The sequence below is a fragment of the Diabrotica virgifera genome, chromosome 4 (assembly GCF_917563875.1).
Source record: "Diabrotica virgifera virgifera chromosome 4, PGI_DIABVI_V3a".
In the NCBI taxonomy this organism is placed as follows: domain Eukaryota; kingdom Metazoa; phylum Arthropoda; class Insecta; order Coleoptera; family Chrysomelidae; genus Diabrotica; species Diabrotica virgifera.
This window is the reverse complement of record NC_065446.1, coordinates 246,915,744-246,936,604: the sequence shown is the minus strand read 5'-3', so window position 1 is coordinate 246,936,604 and position 20,861 is coordinate 246,915,744. Positions and strand designations below refer to the sequence as shown.

General features: G+C 34.1%; 1 protein-coding gene across 2 annotated transcripts in view; it reads right to left on the bottom strand.

The window, feature by feature from the left end:
- LOC114334316 (nucleolar protein 4) overlaps nt 1-20,861 on the bottom strand; it is a 621,666-nt gene that overhangs the window by 32,285 nt on the left and 568,520 nt on the right. For both annotated transcript variants that reach the window (XM_028284355.2, XM_028284361.2), the window contains 3 exons: nt 16,891-17,033; nt 8,476-8,619; nt 739-945 (listed from right to left, as the gene is read on the bottom strand). In XM_028284355.2, coding sequence (XP_028140156.2) covers nt 739-945; nt 8,476-8,619; nt 16,891-17,033 — 494 coding nt within the window. The remainder of the gene's footprint in view (nt 1-738; nt 946-8,475; nt 8,620-16,890; nt 17,034-20,861) is intronic.

Sequence of the window (20,861 nt, the reverse complement as noted above, 5' to 3'; positions counted from 1 at the left end):
TTGAAAGTCATTACTTGTTGTATAATTTTATTGTCTAACTCCAATTTACATCTTATTAGTTCTTTGGCTATTACTAAGCTTTTTGTTTTTTGGGCTGATATTTTCATATTCATTTCTTTTGCGTTAATGTTGAATTCGTGCAGTAATCTTTCTAGGTCATCTTTGGACTCTGCTACTAACACAGTGTCAGCAGCGTAACAGAGTATTTTTATCTCTCTATCGCTCATTTTGTACCCTCTCTTTTTCTTCACTTGTTTTATTATTGCATCCAACATTATGTTAAACACAACGATTTTAAAAAACCGATTTTAAAAAACTTTATATCGCTGGATAGGTGAATGACCGTACTTTCAATTTACAAAAAAATATACTGGGTGTTTCATTAAAAAAAAGTCAACAACGTTTTTTCAAAAATCCGCCATTTTTATTTAAAAGCGATATAAAAAATTCAATCCATTCAAACAAAACTCGTAGTAAAATAAAACATTTCAGCCAAAACCGCATATTTCTCTTTAGAGCCGTTTAGAAGTTATAGGCAGTTAAAATGGGGAAAAATATAGGTAAGTGGACACCCGGTATTATGAATTATATGAAATATATAATGAAATATATGAACGTATATTTTGAGAGTTTACAACTGCATAGATATAATTTTGGCCTAAAAGACACATTTTCAGTCTGGAATATTTACTTTATCATACAGTAGCAAATTCTATTTGTAATAATGAAAACACTCACCGCATCCCAAGGTGAATTTGGATCTCTGGCTCTTTTGTTCCGTCTACAGGATTTCAGGTAGGTTCGAATTCTTTTTCGGGCTCGTTCAGCAAATTCCGGGAACTGCCTAGTGCAGGAATCGATTATGGCCTGGATTTTCTCTTTAGGTTGTTTACTAATAGGAACCATACGGTCTAAGTTTTCATCAACGAACAGTCTTACGAACATCTGAAAAAAAAGATAGTTTAATATTTTTTAATTTAAGAAATTTGCAAATTATTATTATTATTATTACTGTAGACTCTAGAGATACTGTAGAATAGATTATAGATTAGTAAAACATAGAGATCTCACATAATGGTAGGGGAGCTCAAGCGATTATCAGATGGCGAGAAACCTTGTACCCTGTAAATGTATCTCTAACATATTTTGGCTCTTAATACAGGGGAGTTCGTTAAGGAGGGCCCGAAAAAAATCTATCCTTAGAAAAACTCGAAATCGTCAGATTAAGATAAGGTAAGTTAAGTACATACAAAACAGTGTATATTTCAAAAATCTGACGATTTTAGCGATGCGTAAGGAAATAGGCGAGTCACAAAGTCCCACAAAAACCACATACGACTCCCACGGAGAGGGGTGGGGGTTAAATTTAAAATTTTAAATACGAACCCCGCGATATTTCGCGAAATGAACATCAGATTGAGAAACTGAAAAATACACTTATTCAATATTTTTGGAAAATCTCTCGAATGACACCAAACACGACCACCAACGGAGGTGGGGTGTGGGGTTACTTTAAAATCTTAAATAGGAGCCTCAATTTTTTATTGCAGATTTGAATTCCTTTCGTAAAAATAAGTAACTTTCATTCGATACATTTTTTCGAATTATGGATAGATCTGAAAAAACGATTGGTGGAAATGGAAAATTAAATTAAAAAATGGAAAGTCTCCCACTTTATGGAAAACTTAACTTTTTTGGTTTTAGAACCTATTCTTCACAACCCAATATAGGCCAGGGTAATAAGACAAAAATATACCCAGTTCGTGACACTTCAGCAGCCAGGGTACTGAAGCGTTTTTTCGACAGGTAATACCTATAAGAGCAAATTGTAACTATTTCCTGCGTAGGATCTGGCGGCCATTTTTATTTATAAACAATTAACTGTCAAAAAATGGCATTTTCCCTTCTTTTTCAAATCAATGGAAAACAGTGAAAAGATGTTTTTAGTACAAATATTTTTGAGATTATGGAAAAAGCTTTAAAATGACATATTACAAAGTTTGATATACTCATTTATTGTTAATATAATTGCGAAAAAAGGTCGGAATTGCAAAAAAAATTATTTTCGCAATAACTGTTGTAAAAATTAGTCCACAGGTTTGAAATTTTTGTAAATGGAGGTTCTTTGGTGCTTAATATGTGATAAAAATTTCAAAGCGATTTATTCAATTGTTTAAATTTTATGCGAATTGTTTTTCTCAGAGAGCATTTTTTTTGCAATAACATAAGTCAGAAAAAAATGACGTTAGAACCATTCTACAGGTGTCAAATGGAAGAGCATGAGCTATATTTTCAACTTGGTTTAAGAAAGCGAATAAAAAAATGCATTTATTAGTAATAAATAATTATGCAAAAGTATCGTAAATCTTTCCTTATAAACTTTTTGGACAACTTTTTCCAAAAAAAATTAACTTTTTTACCCTGTTGTAAGTGCACAACTACCAAGTAATGTTATTTATATCATAATTCATAAAAAATTGTAATAAATATGTATAATTTTTTATATAACAAAATAAAAAGTTTATAAAAAAAGATTTACGATACTTTTGCATAATTATTTATTACTAATAAATGCATTTTTTATTCGCTTTTTTTAAACCAAGTTGAAAATATAGCTCATGCTCTTTCATTTGACACTAATAATTAGTTATGCAGGACAGCGTTATGCATAACTCGACCAAGCGCCAAAACGTAGTTTTGAGATAAATGGCTTCAAAGTTTTTCGTTTCTCGGTTGCTTAATGGTCGCTTAATGGTAAGTGGATTAATGCCGCTTGGTTTAATTTTGTTTTTCTTAGTAACCGTTAACGTGACAATAACAGGGATTTTTTCCAAGATAGTTTTAGCTATGTGTCACCAGAATCCGCTGTTATCTCGATATTAAAGAAATGGCGCTTGGTCGAGTTATGCATAACGCCGTCCTGTGGAATGGTTCTAACGTCATTTTTTTCTGACTTATGTTATTGCAAAAAAATGCTCTCTGGGATAAACAATTTGAATAAAATTTAAACAATTGAATGAATCGCTTTGAAATTTTCATCACATATTAAGCACCAAAGAACCCTTATATATGACAAAAATTTCAAAGCTGTACACTAATTTTTACAATAGATATTGCGAAATTAATTTTTTTTGCAATTCCGACCTATTTTCGCAATCATATTAACAGTAAATGAGTATATCAAACTTTGTAATACGTCATTTTAAAGCTTTTTCCATAATATCAAAGATATTTGTTCTAAAAAAGCATAAGTTTCACTGTTTTCCATTGATTTGAAAAAAAAAGGAAAAATGCCATTTTTTGACACTTAATTGTTTATAAATAAAAATGGCCGCCAGATCCTACGCAGGAAATAGTTACAATTTGCTCTTATAGGTATTACCTGTCGAAAAAACGCTTCGATACCCTGGCTGCTCGCGTGTCATGGGAAAAACCTTATTACCCTGGACTAATAGGTCCCCATAACGCTCGAGTAACTGCAAATTTAGCATACTTTCCTCCCATATTATTATTAAAATGAGATTCAAAGCAATTTCGTGTATCGATTTATCAGGTATTTGATGGGAAAAAAATACCGTCTAATCTGAGAAATGCCTCAGAAGTGTTACCGGGACTCTGTCTCATCTGTTACAGCCATTAAAGGATGGTTCTCTGAATTCCAACGCGGTCCTACCATCACTACCTACCAGCTATCAATGATGATGAGCGCTCTGAAAGGCTAAATGATGTAGTTGTTCCCGAAAACGTCGAAAAACGCTGAAAATTATTATGGAAAACCGCAAAGTGAAGTTGCAATAGGTAGCTGACACTCTGAAGTTACCAGGATAACGTTTTGACTTTATACATGAACATTATCTGTATGTTGGTATGAGAAATATGTTTTCCAAATGGTTGCTGCGTTTTCTCACACCAGAGCAAAAATAACAACGAATTATTAAATCTCGACGTTGTTTGGACATGTTGAATCAAAAGAAGTTGGAGTTTTTGCGTCGGCATATTACAATGGATTAAACTTGGATCCATAACTTCACTCTGTAATAAGAATCAAATCGGCAGTCATCTGAGTGGACAGCACCAGGAGCAAAACGTTAAAAGCGACCAAAGATGCAATTTTCATTGACGACTTGAAACATGGATAAACAATCAACAGCATTTACTACATGGGTTTATAGTCGAAGCCATAAAGCACTGAAACTCCGAAAAAAAGGACAGGACGGATCTGAATAATTATTTTTTGCATTCGATTCGTGAATAATAATATTGAAAAACTGCATACAAAAAATGCATTCTTAAAGTGCATCCCAAAAACAATAAAAAAATTCAGAACTCGTCAATTATCGGCGGAAATGAGTTCAATTTTGTTACTCAGGGGTTTTTGGGGTCGTTGAAAACGAATATGACGTCAGAAGTGATCTCCGGAGTACCTGGTGCCCGGGGTACCTACTGGTTACCTCGTCTTGTGGAGTTTTCGGCAAATTCATTAAAGATTAGTCAAAAATCATTACTCGGGGGTTTTTGGGGCCGCTAACGACGAATATGACATTGGAAGTAATTTCCAGAGTACCTGGTGCACAAGGTACCTACTGTTTACCTCGTATTGTGGAGTTTTCGGCAAAATATTTATTAAAAAATTAGTCAAAAATAATTACTCGGGTGTTTTTTAGGTCGCTAACGACGAATATGACATCGGAAGCGATCTCCGGAATACCTGATGCCCAGGGGACCTAATTCTTATATAGTTTTCGGCAAATTCATTAAAAAATTAGCCAAAAATCATTACTCGGTGTTTTTGGGTCGCTGACGACGAATATGACATCGCAAGTGGTCTACGGAGTATTTGGTACCCAGGATACCTACTGTTTACCTCGTTTTCTGGAGTTTTTGGCAAATTCATTAAAAAATTAGTTCAAATTCATTACTTAATGGTTTTTGGGGTCTCTGACGAAGAATATGACATCGGAAGTGATCTCCGGTGTACCTGGTACCCAGGGTACCTACTGTTTATCTCGTAACTAATGATGTTTGACTAATTTTTTAATGAATTTGCCGAAAACTCCAGAAAACGAGGTAAACAGTAGGTACCCTGGGTACCAGGTACTTCGTAGATCACTTCCGATGTCATATTCATCGTCAGTGACCCAAAAACCCTCCGAGTAATGATTTTTGGCTAATTTTTTAATGAATTTGCCGAAAACTCCATAAGAAGTAGGTACCCTGGGCACCAGGTATTTCGGAGATCAGTTTTGACGTCATATTCGTTTTCAGCGACTCCAAAAGCCCCCGAGTAACAAAATTGAACTCATTTCCGCAGATAATTGACGAGTTCTGATTTTTTTTATTGTCTGTTTGAGATGCACTTTAAGAATGCATTTTTTGTATGCATTTTTTAATATTATATCATGGCTCCGGTTCACAAAGTTTCCTGGCTCATTCACAAATCGAATGCAAAGAGAATTATTAAGATCCGTCTTGTCCTTTTTTTTCGGAGGTAAGGCCGATTTTAGTGCTTCGTCTATTATAGCAGCGTTTGAAGACCGAAATCGCAAAGAAAAGGCCTCATTTGTTGAAGAAAAAATTGTTGTTTCTCCAAGACAATGCACTCTGTCACAAGTCGATGAAAAGGATACCGCAAATGCACGAACTCAGCTTTGAATTACTTCCGCACCCACCTTGTAGGCCAGATCTGGCTCCCAGCGATTACTGCTTTTCTTTCCGCCCTCAACAAAATGCTGAAGTCTATTTTGAAAGGAAAGATAAATCGTTTTACAAGGGCGGCATCGAAAAATTAGAAAAACGCTAAAATGATTGTATTGTCGCTAAAGAAGATTTTTTTGATGATTAAAGAAGAATTTTTGCAAAACAATGTTGTTTTACTACTTTGGCTCGGGACTTTTGACGTGCGTAATATCTTGAAAAAAAATTTACGCACAAAATTATTGCAAAACTCACTGTGCGATGGATCTGTAATCAGGAAAAGAAACTGTGGGAGTAGAAAAGATCAGAAATCTTTTCGGAGAGATAAAGGACGTTAGGAAAAGAAAAATAAGCCAGGAGATCCATGGCACTACAAAAAGCAAAAAATTTTCAGTATGCAAAACATAATGAGATGACTAGAGCATATTTAACAAAAGGCAGGAGTGGAAATAACAGAAATGGTGTTACAAACGTCCTGTATATATAAAAAAAAGGAAACAGAACAGAACAGAAATGATTTGACACCAGTGAGATGGCCAGTGGCGTGCTGGCCATATAAATGAATCGGTGCAATCACCGAGAGGCCGCGGCCTATTGAGGCCGGTCAAATAAGTATTTTTCACAAAAAATTCTGGATGGAACAATTTTTTTTTAAATTTCTAATCGAATGATATTAACAAAACAATTCAAAAATATTTTATTTCCATACATAGTGTTCGAGCCATTTGAATAATATTGCATTAATTCCAGTTGTCTGTTTTATACACACCCTGTATTTCAAAACGGTTAAAATTAAGGTGTTCAATTGAGCCATGAATAGGTGGGTATTATTCGGCTGATAATATAAACACAGACTTTTACACAAAATACGACTCAGCAATTTTATATATTTTTTTAGATATGTGTTTCTAGGAAAAGTTCATTAAGTATTTTTGGATGTTTTCGGTTTTGCTGAGTGGACAGAACCAGGCGATGGATCGCGTTTATCTTGACATTAGCGAGGATAGATCCATTAGAAATATATTTATGTTTAACATAGATTTTATAATATTTTCTATTAATGAAAAAACAACTTAAAACAATCTGCTATGCAGATGATGCAATACTAATGTCTCAAAGTGAAGATGATTTACAACATCTCTCTCTCTCTCTCTCTCTCTCTCTCTCTCTCTCTCTCTCTCTCTCTCTCTCTCTCTCTCTCTCTCTCTTGTTGTCGTTTCCCCATTACTGAGGATCGTGATTTCTTCCAATATTCCTAACAATTTTATTCCATTGGTCTCTATCTTCAGTTGCTCTAAGTGCTTTGCAGATGACTTTCCAGCTGAATTCTTAATTTGGTCGGACCATCTAGTTGGTGATCGGATTCTTGATCTTCTCCCCGAAAGGTTTCCAGAAACAATTAATATTTCCAAACTATTGTCACCTCTGTGAACCACGTGACCGAATAGGTAATTGCAGAATTCGTTACAAACATATTGTGGACAGCCTTTTTTTAAATTTCGAGTTGGTTTAGAATGGAAACGTTTGTCCTATGAGCTGTCCAAGGTATGCGCAGCATTCCTCTTCAGCACCACATCTCAAAGGCATCAGCTCTCAAAAGCACCACACTTGGACTCAAAGAGTCCAAGTCTCTGCCCCGTATAGAAATATTGAGAATACAAAGTCATTCACCAGTCTCAGGTCTCAGCTTGATATTTTGCAATACCAATACGTCTCCTAACTTTTGCTTCACAGTTACCATCGTCAGTTGTACTAGACCTGATATAGACAAAAGTGGTATTCCTGTAACTATTCCTGATACTATTTGGTATTCCTGTAACATGTTAGTCAGTTGAATAGTGTCGAATCTGTCGACCACCATTATTTTTGTCTTAGCTTTATTGATTTTCAGACCAACACTAGTTTAACATAACCGCTAGAAAATTTAACATGTTAATTTCCCCAAAAAAGACAAAATGCATGGTTATAACAGCAAATTCAATAAGATGTAAATTGGAGCTGGAGGGCTAATAGAACAAGTGATGGAGTTTTAATAACTAGACATCACTATCTAGCTACGAAAGGCTCTAAACAGAAGTGGAAGATCAAGTGAATATAACAAACAGAACAGCAGGTTGTCTGAATGATACAATATGGAGAAATAAAAATATCGGAAAAGAAATGAAAGGCAGAATTTACAAAACAGTCATAAGACCAATAATGACATACGCGGCAGAAACACGACCCGACACAGAGAGGACAAAAAACCGTTCGAAAAATCGATGGTTAAACTCTATGGGACACAGAACTATTAGAAGTACAGATATACAGCGGAAATTCAAGGTGGATAATATTAATAACTAGATAAGAAACAGAAGAATAGAATGGAATGACCACATACGCCAAATTACAATAAATAGAGTAGTAAGGACAGCGAGAGACGGTTCCCCAATAGGAAGACGATCAGTGGGAAGACCACGAAAACAATGGAACGACAACTTACTAGAGGCACATTGAAAAAACAGACAGAGTCATGTTTATACAAATAGAAGAAGAAGAAGAAGTATTTTTGTCTTATAAATAAGAAATAAAGATTCTAATAATAGAAGCTAAAATAAGGATGGGAGACCGCTTTTCTATAAAATCACCGGGCCGCTTGAAAAGTTCCAGCACGCCACTGGAGATGGCACAAACAAATATCTCGCAAAAAGATGTCATTTTTCTGGGTTAAATCTCCATACAGTCCAAGATTTACTATAATAATTAATAATAAATTAGTGAACATAATATGGTAAAACTTACGTTAAATGCTTTCAGTCTTTCAGGGTCGTGGGTTTGTGCATCTATTTTATCGTCGCTTTCATCGTCGTCATCATCTTCATCTTCTTTGTTTCCACTCGAACTCGTTTCGTCATGGGCTGAGCCTGTTTCGGCATTTACTGGACTCTGAAATACAATTTTTTTTGTTTAATGTTTATTTTGGAATCTGTTACATCATACAATAGCAATAAGCATACATGTTGATTATACAATGTCGTGAGAGTTTGTCCAATGATCCACTCTAACATTCTTACATTTATGTTAAAAAGAATAAAAATTTTTATCTTCAAATTATTACATTGATATTAAAAAAACAAAACTATCCAAATATCCTATCCTGGTAGATCCAAAGGTGTTCTTATTTTCAGCCTTCGGGTTTCTTCACTGTTGTCAAGCAGATTAATTGCCAGTGTGTTTGGATGTTGCTCTAAGCGTCTTAAGCGTCATTGTTCACTACGGAAACCATAGCATCGTATCCTAGCCTAGAGCAGGGGTCACCAATTATGTTCTATGAGGGTCAGTTTCGAAAACCTATGACACTTCCGGGGTCCTGATTTATTGATACCTGTGTCTAGCTGTTCTGATTCGGTTTCTTTGCGAATTTTTGTTAAAACATTTCCCCTATAAACAAATCAGAAAGGTACTGGGCGAAATTTTTGGGCAAAAATTGTACCTATAACAAATTCTAAACATCACCTTTTTTGCCCACGAAAATATGTTTTTAGTATTTTTGGCTCATCTTAAGGGTTTGAGGTTGAAACATCAGTACATACCTACTACTTATAAGAGAGGAACAAAGTCAGTGATTGATCTATTGATAATTTTATGAATGAGTTTGTCTGAGTTATTTGCTGATTGTCGCTTCCAGAATAGTATTAGGATTCCATTGCTTGTGGGGCATTTACCATTACCCGGCCATTTGAAGACATTTGGGGGAGGTCTATATACAACAGTGGACAAAGGCTGTATGATAATGATGATGCAAAAAAATTGTTATCTTGGCAACAATCTCTTTTTAAAATTTTTTGAGTTCTACTCTAACGTCCGGCAACTGTTTAAAACAGATCTTTGTTTTGAATATGACGCTACTCTTTAAGGAAATTCTACCTACTTTATTTGCAATTATGACAACAGCAACAGCGAGTAGAAATGGCTTTTCTACGGCTTGCAAAATTGAATTCGTACGACGTCTGTGTTTATACGGTAGACGGTTAATCAGCTCTCAGTTGTTTCATTACATTACCAAAGTAAGTAGATAATGTTATTCCGAGAAGATCCAAAAAGGAAATTTACCGCGACGTTGCCACTTTTTAACAAATTACTTCAGACACAAAGATATTCTAATCAGATTAGTTTATAATAAACAGTCTTAAAAATATGAAAATTTTTGAAAATATACCTACTTCATGCATAAGTTTCTTGTGTAACTAATATAGTGCATTATTGGACAACCCAAAATTAAGAAAAACAATTAATAAAAATCTCGATAGGGAAAAATTGAAAGAATATGAATATAAATTATATAAATTAATAAATAAATATATGATTATGGAATATAAATTCTAGGTCCCGAAACGTTTCCATTTATTCCTTAATAAATTTATCCGTTTATTGGAATACGTATTAATAAAACAATACCGCTTATTAGAATATTTTTCAGGTGAAGTATTTTTCAGCACCGGAAGTACGAACTGGTTAAATGCTTTTCTTTTAGCTTTATTGGGATGTTTTCCTTGGAAAAGGGAAAGAAAAAGAAATAACAACAAATAACAACATTAATGGTAAAACGAAGATAACTTCAACAAAATAAGAGATCGACAGTAGATGATGCGGAGGTAAATAAAACTATCAAGAAAAATATAAAAAAGATAAAAAAGAGACAATGTTATTGATAGAATAATAGCAGCTGCACAAATATGTGACTAGATATATATTAAGAAAAAGAGCTACCATCTTCTTTCAGAAAAAGAAGTTCTTTAAACACTGAAAACTAACAAAAAGGCGCTACCAACCCAGATTAGCAAATCAAAAATAACGAAAGCAGTTACAGAAATTAAGAGGAATAAATCAATGGAAAAGGTTGGTATTACGATTTGCACATTTTAGACATAAAAGTCATAATACGCAGAACAATACCTATCTTGAAGGGATATCTATTAGATCTACAGAAGCTGAAGAAGAAGAAAGAGATGATAATGACAACATATACGTATACAACATAACGTCGTTACAAGCTTTGCGCCCTAATTGAATTCACGACCTTGGAAATGTCTGTCACATCATTCATAAGCGTATTACAATTACAAAATTTAGAAAAGCTGTGTAAATATCTTCTCCGCGTGTTTTTTCTTTCAGTGATAGCACTGTTATCTTCTTTAGCCGACAAATCAAGAAATACCATCCGAATGAAAACACATAACTGGGCAGTATCAGTCATATTGGTGGACTCATCAAACTGAAAATAAAAATTCCCTCATCTTCCTTAGTCTCAGCATCCGTTATGGCTTGCAAATTGTAGAAGCCCCGGAGGTGAAACCAGAGAAGGTTCCCATTGTTTTCAGTCTGGTGGGATGTAGAGTAACATTATGTTGTTTTATATGCCATTATATTGAAAAATTAGTCTTTTGCTAGCAGTTGCCGCTAGGGCATCTATGCCATTTCGTTCGTTGCAATTCGAGACTGCACGCTGGAGTTTGTTTTGGTTGTCTTTCCAAAGACATACCATTATGTCTTTCTGCAATCGCACAGTTGTCCGCGTAGCCAAATTTCTGCGAGGTTGTCCCAAGCAGATCAGCCGTATATACATTTCATAGTAAGAGTGCCAAAACAGATCCCAGCCGCAGTCCACTGCTGAGCTACATTTGGACACTTTTAAAATGTCCTATTGTGACTTGATCATCTAGGATCTATCGGTGAGCATGTTACCACTGAGCTTAGTTATTTTTTAACACGGTTGTAGTCCGTTCTTTAACGGTAAAATATTGCAAAATCTCTAAATTTTAAAGAACCGCTTGGATTGACATGAAATTTGGCATACACATAGCTAACAAGTCAAAGAAAAAAAGTGATATTGTGCCGATATGTGCTTTTGCCCTGGGGGTGGTTTTCACCCCCTCTTGGGGGTGAAAAAATATTCGTCCAAAGAAAGTCAGGAAATGGATAAACTGGCTAATTTTAAGTAACTTTTGTTCTATAGAGTTTTTTCACTAAGTCAATACTTTTCGAGTTATTTGGCAGTGAAAATGTTGATTTTTTCAACAAAATAACCACGCTTTTAGACGGTTTTTCGCAAATAACTCAAATAGTAAGTATTTTGTCGAAAAAACATTCGTAGCAAAAATATAGCCTGTAAAATTGTTTAAAAAATGGTGTATATATCACGTCTCTACACCTAGTAGAAGCAGAGTTATAGCTAATAAAAATAGGTTCATATTCGTCAAATTCCAAATGGAATACTTTAACGTGAAATAACCAAAAATGAAGCACATTTCGGGGAAAACTCTTTTCAACTTATTTAGAGTGTTTAAAAAAAGCTTTATTTTTGTTTTATAAAAAAAATTTCTAGCATCAAAATTAAACAAGTTACGCTCAAAATAAAGTTAGTCCCTTTTGGTTTTGGTAAAAAAATCGAGAAAATCACCCCCTAATTAGTATCTTAAATGAACTTAATCGTTACGACTTCACAAGTTTCCTGACTCGTGTATATATTGTTTATATGATCTGTAAGGTTCATCGGTTCAAAGTCCTTATTATTGAAAGGGCTGTAGTTAAAAGGGGTTGAACGAGTCACTGATCACGAATGTATGCAAATTTAGAAACACCAAATCTTAATCAATTTTTGCCTAACAGAAAAACAAAAAATACATGATATTCAGAAAAGCAAATCTGACTTTTTTTTGTTTTTCGAGATTTTTGGTATCTCTAACAATTTTTAAGTTATTTTGAAAAAAAGCATATTTTTCAAAATTTAAATTTTTAAAAATTTTACTTTGAAACCAAATTTTTTCAAAAATAAGCACTTTGAATCGATGAAACTTACAGATCATATAAACACAACATAAGTAAAATAATTTGTGGAGCGGTAACGATTAATTTCATTTAAGTTGCTAATTAGAGGGTGGTCTTCCCTATTTTTTTTTGAAAAAACAAAAGAAACCAACTTTATTTTGAGCGTAACTTGCTTAACTTTAATGCTAGAAACTTTGTGTAAAAACAAAAATAAAGCTTTTTTTAAACACTATAAAAAAGTTATAATGGGTTTTCCCCAAGAAGTGCTTAATTTTTTGGATATTTCACGTCGAAATATTCTATATGAAATTTGGTGAATATGAATCTATTTTTCATTGGCTATAACTCCGGTTCTGCGAGATCCAGAGACCTAACGCGTACACCATTTTTTTTACTTTTTTATAAACTATATTTTTGCTAAGAATGTTTTTTTCGACAAAATACTTACTTTTTAAGTTATTTGCGAAAAAGCGTCTAAAAATGTGGTTATTTTGTTGAAAAATGAACATATTCACTCGCAAATAACTCGAAAAGTGTTGACTTGGCGAAAAAGCTCTATAGAACAAAAGTTACTTAAAATTAGTCAGTTTACCCATTTCCGGACTTATTTTGGACATATATTTTTTCACCCCCAACAGGGGGTGAAAGTAGCACACATCGGCACAATATCACTTTTTTTCTTTGACATGTAAGCTATACGTATGCCAAATTTCATGTCAATCCAAGAGGTTCTTTAAAATTTAGATCAAAAACCGTGAAAGAATAGACTATTGGTAGTTTTGCTTTTCCTGATTTTAATATGACTACAAAGGAGACCTTTTTAAATGAGCGGGGTAATCAGCCAGCCATTTCCTAGGATATTTGCCACAGTCAGTGAAGTAAAAATTTTGGATCGATTTTATCGAAACCAGCTGCTTTTCCAGACTTTTTTTGAAAAATGGCTTTGGCAGAGCCAAATATTTTTTAATTTAATTTAATCCTTTTCCAGACTTAATTTCTGATATTGCTGAGGTGATTTCTTCTAGAGTAAATGTGTCTAAGTATTTAGATGTAGGTAGGCATGCAGACCTCAGCATTTTCGGTTCTTGTTTTACTTTTGTGGTATAATAAGAGTCTCCAGATGCTCTTGAAGTTGCAATAATGTGGGAGGCCACTCTGTTGGGAACTATTGGCACTTTGGCTCTACTTGGATGTCTGCTCCTACCTAGTTTTCTAAGTAGAAACCATGCTTTCTGCTTGATTTACTAAAGTCTAGTATTCCACAGTCTTTATCAATTTCTGTGGTCTGGCTGCATCCAAACCTAGTAGTAGTTCGTCAGCAATTTCTTGGTCTTCGCTTTCGTTGTATTTGTGATACAATTTTTCAATTTTTTTTCACATTTGTAACAGGATTTTTTTCACAAAGCAGGAAATGAACTATTACTAAAAATAATCAGAAGGGAAATAACGAATTTAATAATAATAATAATATACCTCTCACAGATGCGGCAACATCGCAATTATACCAATTTTGTTCTTTCGGAATAAAAAAAGCGCTAGAGGTCACCAAAGAAAAGAAGCAGCAAACACCACTTGTGCGCCACCAAACAAGGCGCTCGATCAAAAAGGCAAACTTTAGAAATTCTTTTATAAAAACCTCGAGATGCAGCTGCAATACAAGGAAGTCACTTTTCACATTATGTTGGTACCGAAAATGTATCTAAACATCACTAAAGTGGCATACGATATGTACACAGAGACGAGGCTAATTATTCGTTCTAAAGGAATTTGGTTAAGCGATTAAGTAGAATCGCAAAGGTATCTTTAGCTGTTTTTAGATTAGATCTAATTGCAAATGAACACATCTGCACGTGAGCACGTGACTCGATGAATCTTTATCATGTGTAACAAGTATTAACTTTGTCTTTGCTAATGTGTTCACCAGTGGCGGCTCGTCAGAGGAGGCAAGGGAGGCTCAGCCTCCCCATAAATTTTTTACACACTCTATACTGTTTTGTTTATCATGAATCGCGAAAACAACAATTACTCTCACTATTATACAACGTGTAAATTCCATATTATCACTAATTATCCATACGTACGGAGCATTAGCATTAGAACGCATGATCGCGTCTCAGTTTTATTACATATTATTGTAGGCAGGACCCTGGGTTATCCCGAGATGCACGAACGGAGCCGAGAAGCCCAGCATTCTCCGCTGCTAATGCTCCGTGCAGCGCAGCAGGCGTTTACGGAGACCCGGTCTCCTAACAGTGGCATCTACGGCGCCATCACACGCTGCCCGGAGGTATACCAAGGGAGGCAGAATAGCTTCTCAGCTCCGTTGGGCGGTTGGGTGCGTCTCGGGACAACGAATTTTAGGGTCCTGACTAAAAATAATGAAAAATCTAAAAGTGCGAATTTTGTTATGAAATTTGGTATGTGGGGTTATAATAATATTTGGAACAACTTGCTCAAATAACTTTTTCCGATATCTCTAACTCAAAGCAAAATATCGGTAATTTATCGTGTTTTTGAATTCGCAGTAGGCCGCGTTTAGAATTAAAAAAATTCAGTTGAGTATCTTAAAAAATTTGAAGCTTCATTATGTATGGACTGCAAAACTTCAAATCTGTATTTATTTTGATATGCATAGGTATCTATTTACAAATAGATGGAATTGTTAACAAATAAACGACACAAACTTTGTTATTAAACTTTTACTATTAGACTAACTATTTTTAAAATGATAATATCAAGAAATTATGAATTAGGATGATATTATGAAATGTAAATAAAAAATGGTCAAAAGATGGGGCCTTAAATTACATTTTTTGGCGCATTTTTTTGCTAGTGCAAAGGACATCGCACACATCTTATGGGAAAATATAATGTCACTCAAATTCAATAAAATTTATACGAATAGATTCGTTTTAAATTAACTCTCAATTCTTATCATTGCGCCAACTCTTAATTATGATTAATTACGGCGCAAATTGCAATTAAAGTTTATCGAAATCACATTTTTGGAGTCTATAAACGTGTCAGTTATAATCACTATTGCTCTGGGTGCTATTCAAAACAGCTTAAACCCCGCTGGGCCTAAGCGGATTAGTGAAACTATTATAATAAGATGCTTAAGAACTCGAGAAGATTTATGAACTAACTATAATTTGGGTATTTTAAAATATTTTTTCTCTCTCTAACTTATGTACTTACCCATTTGATTTCAGATTGATTTATATCAATTTCTGCTCTTATTATTGAAAATTAAGAGTTGCCGCAATGATAAGAATTGATCGTTAAATTGAAACGAATATATTCATATAAATTTTATTGAATTTGAGTGACATTATATTTTCCATAAGATGTGTGCGATGTCCTTTGTCTAGATATTTTACCGTTAGGTATAGCCTCCCCTATTGTAAAAATCACGAGCCGCCACTGGTGTTCACGTCCATCGATGACGATGTGTATTTGGCATTTATCGATTATGAGAAGGTTTTCGATAGGGTAAAGAAATTTAACCCTTGAGTTTTTATATAAAAAATCTCTAAATACATAGCCTCATGAGTCATAGAACAGATATGAATAGAACAGTGATAGTCCATTGAAATGTTACATTTTTTAGGCCATACCTTGCATTTGTTAGAGGAGTCAATTTTATTTTTTTTTAATGTGTAGGGGGGATCAGTAGAAGCTTAAGTTCAAGTTTTTGGGGTCGCCACCCTTGTCCCCCGGCCGCCATCTTGGAAGAGGGGTGCAAAGGGGTTTCGCGCTATATCTCGTAAACTACCAACCCTACGGATAATCTAATACAACATAAAATGTAGCAAATTAAATTTTCTACAATTTTGTTTGTATTACTTTTATCGTCAAGTGACCAACAAAAAAGATATAAACAAAAATAAGTAAAAATTTTTTAACAAGTTTCCTTTTGGATGTTATAAGTTTTTTCATTTCATTTTAAAATAAAATAACATTATAGCAATTTTGTAGAGGGTATTTAAGCGAACAATTTCCAATATAAAGATGTTTAATTCTATTTATTTATCTAGGTTTTACAGCGCTCCAAACTTGACCAGATTCTCGAATGCTCATAGGGATACAGTAAAAACAAAAAGAATACCTTTTTTTCGTAAAATTAATAATAAAAAAGTTTCCATAAATACAACTTACAGGGACATACTGTATATAAAATAAATTTTAAAGATTAAAATACAAAAATATTTTAGTTAAAAATATTAGTATGAAGCATGATTAACAAAGACGAAATAATACGTCACACGGTACTTTTTCTAAAATAAACATAGTTTCCTCAACAACAAACGAATGATAAAATGTCATAATAGGTACCTATAAAGAACTAAGTACTTATATGTATTGTACAATCATTAAAAAAGTACTTACAGAATTATCTCTGGTTGTGGGTGGAGTGGCCTTTCCTTTCGCCAAGCCTAAAGCAGAATGGTACTGCGCCCACAAACCGACCATATCTTCACTTCCAGGTACTGAAGACAAATCGGGAATATCACTGTTGCCGTTCCTATTCCCTGTACAACAAACAATTATTGTTTAAGTTTTCAATAGATTATGAAAATGTATGAAATATAATTAATAGCTACAAATACAAAATAAGTTTGGGCCGGAGTAGCTCAGGCGGTAGGATGTCTGACTTCCATGCAGGTATGCCGGGGTTCGAATCCCAGCGCAGGCTAGAACAGCTAGACACTTTAAAAATGTCTATAGGCCCCAGGCCGACTCAGCCGAGGATTTCTTACTAATAATCATTATTTTTGTCTTCTTACAATTTAGTTTTAGGTCGTATTACATAATTTCTACATAGTCTAGTCGCAACACAGGGAGTCCCGTGGGCACTTTTAGGTCGCCGCGATTTGATGGTGGTATTATAGGTTTTTTGGGTCGCTGATTCCAATGGAAGTGGTCTGGAAGCCCAAATGTGGTGCGTTTAATTGTTATTAACAAATTATGGTGAAATTAGGTGTTTTCAGGAATTATTGTAAATAAACTGATAGTGTTAAGGTCTTCTCTGGTGTATTTTTGGTCGCTGAATCGAATGGGACTAGTCGCGATTACTCAAAATATGTTCTTATTTTGTTAATAACAAAATAACTTTGTAATTTTTTGAATTCCCTCTTGTCTTCTTCGCTTTAGCATTTATCTGGCTTGCAAATTTTAGAAGCCATGGAGGTGTTACCAAGGAAATGGACCAATAAGTTTTCAATTTAAAAATCTTTTAGTAATATTTTAATATTTTTAAATATTATTAATATTGCTCTTAGGATTGAAAACTACTTTATCTTTCAATTGCCAGATGACGCTAGTCACCTAGTCCATTCACGTCAGTTGCGGTGTGGGGGATAAACTCTCGGTGTTGGTCTTTTAGAGTATGGAGTAGCAGGCCTACGTTCTCTCCGATGAGACTCCAACAAGAGTCGAAAATCGTCGATTCGGAGTGCTGGACTGCGCTCCGTATTCAAGGTGAAAAATAAGATTGTTTTGCCTTCGCATTGCAACTGAATAAAAATGGAATTTTTATTTTATTTTTTTTAACAAAATAATTGTTTATTCGCCGAAAAGCTCGAAATGTGCTATCTACAGCAAGTTTGTAGTCTTTTTCATAGTATTTTTATACGCTAAATCGATTGCCACTAGTCGTGATAGCTTAAACCAGGTTCCGACTTTGATATTAATAAATTATTGCAAAAATAACGGTTTATAGTACGTTCACTTAGAATTTTTGCTCTAGATTTTAAAAAACCACTTGGATTGACATGAAATTTGGCATACACGTAGCTAACATGTCAAACAAAACAAGTGATATTGTGCCGATGTCTGCTTTTACCCTGGGGGTGGCTTTCACCCCTTTTCGGGAGTGAAAAAGGAAACCTTTAAAATAAGCCCGGAAGTGGATAAACTCATTAATTATAAGCAACTTTTGCTCTATACAATTTTTTCACTAAGTCAATACTTTTCGAGTTATTTGCGAGTGAATATATTGATTTTTAAACAAAAAAACAAAAATAACTCGAAAAGTATTGAATTAGCGAAAAACCTGTATAGAACAAAAGTTGCTTATAATTAATGAGTTTATCCACTTCCGGACTTATTTTAAAGGTTTCTTTTTTCACCCCCGAATTATGGTGAAACCCACCCCCAGGGTAAAAGTAGACATCGGCACAATATCGCGTGTTTTGTTTGACATGTTAGCTACGTGTATGCCAAATTTCATGTCAATCCAAGTGGTTTTTTAAAATCTAGAGCATAAATCGTAAGTGAACGTACTATAGAAAATGATATAAAAACCTTAAAAATAAAAAACTGGAGAAAAAAAGCACGAAACAGATCAGAGTGGAGAAGAATCCTGGAACAGGCCAAGACCCAGAAAGGGCTGTCGAGCCAATGATGATGATGATGATGATGATGATGCACGTACTATAAACCGTTATTTTTGCAATAATTTATTAATAACAAAGTCGGAACATGATTTAAGCTATCACGACTAGTGGCAATCGATTTAGCGTATAAAAATACTATAAGAAAGACTACAAACTGGCTGTAGATAGCGCATTTCGAGCTTTTCGGCGAATAAACAATTATTTTGTTATTAACAAAATAAGAACATATTTTGAGTAATCGCGACTAGTCGTATTCGATTCAGCGACCAAAAATACACCAGAGAAGACCTTAACACTATCAATTCATTTACAGGGCTTCTAATAATTCCTGAAAAACACCGAATTTTACCATAATTTGTTAATAACAATAAAAGGCACCACATTTGGGCTTCTAGACCACTTCCATTGGATTCAGCGACCCAAAAAACCTATAATACCACCATCAAATCGCGGCGACCTAAAAGTGCCCACGGGACACCCTATGTTGCGACTAGACTAATATTATCCGTCATCCTTTGGAGCCCCTGCGCATTATCTGCCAGCAACACTGTATGGTGTGCATATCTAATATTGTTATAAATTGGCCATTTTACAATACCATCTTCTGATTCACCCAAGGCTTCTCTAAAGATGTTTTTAGAGTATGTATTATGTTAAATAAATGCTGGTGACAGTATTCAATCCTGTCAAACTTTTATTCCGACTGTGAAGATCTCGAACATTTCATTTTCCAATCGCAGTTAATATACCAAAAAAAACCCCTGCCAAATAAACTATTTTATTTTCTCTTTGTTAATCTCACAATCTACTTACTGTCTACTACTTAAAATCTACTAAAACTGTACAAACACACCTGTAAAACACTATTAAGAATACTATTGTTATTAAGCAAAATATTGAATTAAAATGTCCATTATTGATGATACAATCAGCCATGCCGCTGTGCTATATTTTTTATGACGACAGCGCCAGCGGCATTATAGGCGAGGAAATAAAGCATTACACCTCTAACTTTTTTTTAAATTAAGCTGCACCTACATTGGATCCGTGTTTCTCCGATTCGATCCGATCCGAAGTCGGCCGACGCGATGTCGGATTGAAAACAAACACAAGGTATTAAAGCGCAGTGCCTACACTGCAGTGGGAAGCCCGATCCGATATTAGGCCAGGGTCATAAGACAAAAAATATACCCTGTACGTGACACTTCAACAGCCAGGGTACTGAAACGTTTTTTCGACAGGTAATACCTATAAGAACAAATTGTAACTATTTCCTGCTAAGGATCTGGCGGCCATTTTTATTTATAAACAATTTAGTGTCAAAAACGGCCTTTTTTTCCTTTTTTTTTTTAAATTAATGGAAAACAGTAAGCCTTATGGTTTTCTTAGTACAGACAACTTCGGAAGAATGGAAAAAGCTTTAAAATGGCGTATTACAAAGTTTAATACACTCATTTATTGTTAATATAATGGCGAAAAAAGGTCGAAATCTCAAAAAAATTAATTTTGCAATAACTATTGTAAAAATAAGTGTACAGCTTTGAAATTTTTGTCAAATGAGAGTTTTTTGGTGCTTAATATGTGACAAAAGTTTCAAAGCGATTCATTCAATTGTTTAAATTTTATTCAAATTGTTTATCCCAGAGAGCTTTTTTTTGCAATAACATAAGTCATAAAAAATAATGTCAGAACCATTCTACAAGTGTCAAATGAAAGAGCAAGAACTAATCTTTCAAATTGGTTTAAAAAAAAGTGAATAAAAAATGCATTTATTAGTAATAAATAATTTTGCAAAAGTGTCGTCAATTTTTCCTTATAAACTTTTTGAATAACTGTTTTTCAAAAAAATCTATTTTTTTACCGTTTTTAGGTGCACATTTACCAAGTAATGTTATGTATATGATAATTGATGAAAAATTGTAATAATGAATTATATTATGTATTTAAAAAAAAAGTTTATAA